This window comes from Cydia pomonella, chromosome 15 (genome assembly GCF_033807575.1).
Source record: "Cydia pomonella isolate Wapato2018A chromosome 15, ilCydPomo1, whole genome shotgun sequence".
Lineage (NCBI taxonomy): Eukaryota > Metazoa > Arthropoda > Insecta > Lepidoptera > Tortricidae > Cydia > Cydia pomonella.
This window is the reverse complement of record NC_084717.1, coordinates 14,053,942-14,059,153: the sequence shown is the minus strand read 5'-3', so window position 1 is coordinate 14,059,153 and position 5,212 is coordinate 14,053,942. Positions and strand designations below refer to the sequence as shown.

Below are 5,212 nucleotides of genomic sequence, written 5' to 3'. Positions count from 1 at the left end.
AAGTAGGTAGTCGTTTTAACCAATTTAGTACAGAGAAAAAAAAACAAGAATTTTCCGTTATTAATCATAACTCAACCACGATATTTGCATTGACAGCTGCGTTAAAATTACACCGACAATAGAGATAAAACACAGCAAAATTTACTTTTATTTTACTAAAAATCGTAAAGTATTTAGGAACGAAATAAAAATTACAACATCGGTACTTCAGGTAGAATGTAAAAAAATGACACTGGTCAAGTTTGACACTGCTTTGACCTCTTGCATGTTATGGTATGTTTAAACCATACTTTACTCTTTGGTTTACATGCTTGGCAATTCTCAGCAAGCATTTACAAACACAATGGTGTGCACCGTGATCCGGGTCGGTGTCGGCTTTTGGCAGATTATATTTTAAATAAAAATACATCAAGCCAAACGCAAGAGCCTAAACAACTTCGATGTTAACGTCTGCCATTATGGTGCATATCGTTCTAATGCTATATTTACACGCTTGCTGAGACTTGACAAACCGGGCAAACGTCTACAAGCTCCAAGTCTGTACAAACGCTTTAATGCCATTTACTCGCTTGCAAGTGCATGTGCAAGTCATTGTATTCCGAACCTACCTTATTGTTCGTCGTGAGTGCATTTCAGAAGCAACTACATACGGAACGGATACAATTTTACCATATTATTTGACTCTTCCAGTTATATGTATCGCGCATCCCCCATATTTAAACGGTAAACGAATGTTATGCAGATGCCGGCAAATGGAATAGGAAGAGTTTCATCTTGTTTGATGTCCGAGCTGCAAATGTTTACAAAAGCTGATTAGTTAGGCCAATATCTACCACGCTGCATCACATTTTATACACGGCGCCCGTGAGCATTGCGAGAGATTTTTAACAGTATATTTCTGTTATCATATTTAAAGACTAAAATGTCCTATAAACTTTTTAGGAATTCGCCTAATGTCAGAGTTAAACATCTGACGCCAGCGACTACATCATTTCAACTATAGGAATTTCACTTATTAAACGATTACGCTTACGCGACGTTTGGTGCCCAGACTAGAACTCTACGCCTCTCGTACTCATAATGTTTTTACGATACGCTTACGCTTACGTTCCGTGTGCTGAGGGCCTAAGTCTTTCTAGAAGAACAAAATAGCTTTTATAATTGAATTCTGGTCAAGAAGATGGAAGTAGTTTCTTTAATGTATAAGTTCAATTGTTCCAAAAAGATAGTTAATTTTAAGAATTAACTAATACTCTAAAATTTTAGATAAAGTTATACGAGTAGGTAATATTTATCTAAGTTTCTTCTTTTTCTCGTGATCGTCCCATTCTAGTTCATTATCGTTAGTTTTTGGGACACTGTATAAGATTATATTCTTGTCCGTTGCGGACATCGAAGGTATGATATGTATTTTATATCTGGTTAAAAGAGGTCTGATTACTTGCGTCATTTGGCGTCGAAAAGGCCAGCAGTTTAAAGGTTTGACATTTAAGTGACATACTTGCATGAGTAATATAATAAGGCTAGAATTTTTGCGTAAATTATTGCCTTTACATTTTTATCAATAATAGTTTAAGCATATAAACTTAAGTTTTGGTTCCGTAAATTTGTCACGCGGGCCATCTTAATAGAATCAACTGATACGAAAAGTAAGGAGTTCAAGAGGGCTACTCTACGGTTTCCAGTAAGTGATAGTCTGATAGTATTCTTGATAATATGCTTTGCAGTTTAATGTTGTGTTAGTATTTCATTTTTATAATTTTTTATGTAGGTGACGTGAATGCTCTTGCATTATAAGTTTGAACTTTGTATTTTTGATGTCATACTGTTGATAGCTCTCAACTCTCAATGAAAAAGTACAAAAAACCCATCATTATATCGATGTAGAGGGTGGCTAGTATTCTTAAAATATGCAATGCATTTTTCGCCCGTTACGGGTACAGTGATCAGAATATTAGGAACCGGTTTTTTTGCAAAAACTTCGAAATTACCACATATTTCAATATAATAGTTTAAGTTTTTTTAGATAATGATTTCGTATTATCAGATTGCCCAATTAGAAATGCAATAATTAACAAAGAACGAAATAAAACACCGTTTTCCGATTCCTGCCACAGCAAGCTCGGTTCTCCATACAAATACAAACGTAGTTACGTTCTCATTTAAAACGACTCGCTAGATTGCTCTGAAACTTTGTACTTACAATACAATAAGGTATATATCTAGTCCTGTAATTGGTAGCTTCAGATACCATAGTTAAAAAAATACAGCGAACTTAAGTTTTTCATAGAAAACTTGTTATTGCTCTATTTTGTTTGTTTTATAAACTGGAGCTATGAAAACTGATTACAGGTCTAGATATACCTCATGTCATTGTATGTGCAGTTTCATTACAATCCAACACGTAGTTTTAAAATGAGAATGAAACTCCGTTTGTATGGTAAGGTGAAATTGGGCCGAGCTTGTCGGGGACTGTTAAGCTTTTTTTTTTTTTTAATGCCCACTTTAAACCATTATGGCACAAGATATATTGAATTGAGGTACAACAACCATTAACAGACACTTTCTTCTGCAGGATGAGCGATGTCGAACATCTGCCAGCGGTACATCAGGCGGCACTGCGAGGAGAGAAATGGCGGCTCCTATATGAAGGTAACATAAATCGATACCTATTTAATTTTAGGGAGATTTGTTTATATCTCCAACATTATTCATATGTACATATACACCTTGGGCTGGTAAAACCATGACAGATTTTAACCATGCATATCTGAGGTCATATAGACCAAAAAGTGTTTTAAGAGTTTTAGTCAAACTCGACAAAAAAAGTTTTTTTTTGCGTTTTCAGCAAACAACACCTTATTTTTTTTTTACATCTTGGCGAAAAAGAAACATTTACAACGAATAAGTAAAGTTATTTATTTATTTACAGATCAAAATTGCGAGTACGCTTTTAAACTTTAATCTGTCAGTAGGTATGTCTAACTAAATCAAGTCACATCTTGGCAGCGTCGAAGCCAAAAAGGCGTTTTCAACTAAGTTATTACAGAAAGAAATGTTCACAAGAATTGTCGTTACCTCTAAAACAAGACCGATCTCAGAAAACTTTACAATTACATATTATTCTTTAAATGCGGTCAAAAATACACCTTTAAAATTTGTCGGGTTTTACCAGCCCACGGTGTATTTACGATAGGTGGCGCGGATTTCATATCAGATTTTTGTTTCACAGATCAGTAAAACTGTTTTATCTCCGCGTGCCTAAAACGTTTTAGTCGCGTTGTGCCTAAACTTCAATCTCCAGTGGCATTAAGACTATGTAGTTGGTTGACGATTTCGCCTTTTGTCTATAAAGTGGACTGCCTTTTACGATGCCTTTTGCCTTATTGACTACATCGCGTTTTACCTAAACTTCAAAGATATGAACCTTACTTTCCTGATAGGTTTTCTAACCATTCGCAGAATTTGTATAACTTTTTTCATTTTAATGTATGCAATGTAAATTAATATCAAACAATCGTCTTGTTGTAATGGACATCAAAAACCAACCAGGTGTTCAATGGGTTAAGGGCGTATCGTTGCCGAAGAATCTTTGCAACCATCGTATCCGTACAGGAGCAATTAAACTACTATTGCTATTTTCAAACTCCTCGCGTGATATAGAATCATAAAATGGGGAGATCGCGTTCTTGATTAGACGCAACATTCTCCATTATGGATGGTTATGCCCTCCTCTTAAAGGACTTTCGTAAGTTTACGCAATATCAAACTATCACATAACCTGCAGGCTATAAGGATATTAATATTATTTATAGCCTTCAGGTACAGATTAAATATATTTATTGACAATAACAATATACATAATGGATATATACAGATGAATACTATAACTAGCTTATATCTAAAATAGGCCCTTGAGGCATTGTACCAAGGATGCTGGCGGCATTTCCTCGTTGTATCGCAATACTGATACGTTGTGCGAGGAAGCCGCCAGCTCTTCGGTCACCAGATTTATATAAAGGTTTTAGGTAAAATATAAAACGAGTTATGTATTCCTATTTATTTGGTACGTAATAAACAAGTAGGGAGAGTCACCAGTGACTTACAGGGTTCCAATAAGCAAACGCATGCCGTGACATCGCAAATGCTATGATCAAGCTGCCTGTGTTTAGGTTAACATAAAAATACCTACTTTTGTATTATACTCTGTCTATCTCTCTGTCTGTTACCTCTGAAACCGCTGAAACAGATTATAAGATAAAATAGTTTGATGCCCGAGCAAGAACATAGTATAAACTTTTATCAATTATCATCATGTCATACAGACGAAGTATCGGGCAGAAGATAATCGTTTATATCTTTTAATCCATGACTTTATATATAGAAAACTCAGCCCATTTTGATCGGTAAATATAGATAGCATATTGCGGATGCCCATACACACAGTATTTAGCTTGTGATCGCTTGTGTAATTCCTCTCATAAGCCGCATGCATGTGCTTGACATTTCCATTTCCTGCGTCCAGCGCCGATAGACACGCGCTGATAATGCTCTGTCCATTACGCACGTAATACGGCTAAGAGCGGAGGTGAACGATTTTTAAAACGGTATGTTTTGCGACCGAGAGGAATATTAAAAAAAGAAAACACCTTCATTAAAGTCTTTGAACATTACCTGATGCATCAAATGAAACAAAGGACCCTCGCTTAGTTAAATTCTACGGTTATTCAAGACCCCTTTTAAAGTTTGAACTTGACAATTCGCCGTAGAACGGCTGATGAAATTGTAAAGTTTGTGAATTAGGGATCAACATGATATGTTTTAAAATTATGAGAACGGTCTCTCTTACCGGACATCTGTTGCAAATGGTAGGCCAAACAGATCGAACTTATTTATTTAGGAACAGTGTAATACAGCGTATTGAACATCATCTTTTTAAAATTACCCCGCTTTCGAAGTTAACCCAAACGCATCTTATATTTATTGATACAAGAAAAAACATTTAATACATGAATTATAAATAATTACAACATAATATTGTACAGAAACAGTAGATTAAAATAAAATGAATACAGAAATAAAATAAAAATACCCCACAAACTATTAGCCCCGTCAAAAATTAACTTTTAAGCCCCGAACTGTTCCCTACCTGGCCCAAACGTTCCAAATATGCCAGCTGCGTTGCCACGCTGAATGGCTAAGGATATTTGTT

General features: G+C 35.4%; 1 protein-coding gene across 3 annotated transcripts in view; it reads left to right on the top strand.

Annotated features, from left to right (window-relative positions):
• LOC133525931 (protein sprint) overlaps nucleotides 1–5,212 on the top strand; it is a 474,626-nt gene that overhangs the window by 23,492 nt on the left and 445,922 nt on the right. For all 3 annotated transcript variants that reach the window (XM_061862358.1, XM_061862359.1, XM_061862360.1), the window contains one exon: nucleotides 2,576–2,652. In XM_061862358.1, coding sequence (XP_061718342.1) covers nucleotides 2,584–2,652 — 69 coding nt within the window. In that variant the 5' untranslated portion in view covers nucleotides 2,576–2,583. The remainder of the gene's footprint in view (nucleotides 1–2,575; nucleotides 2,653–5,212) is intronic.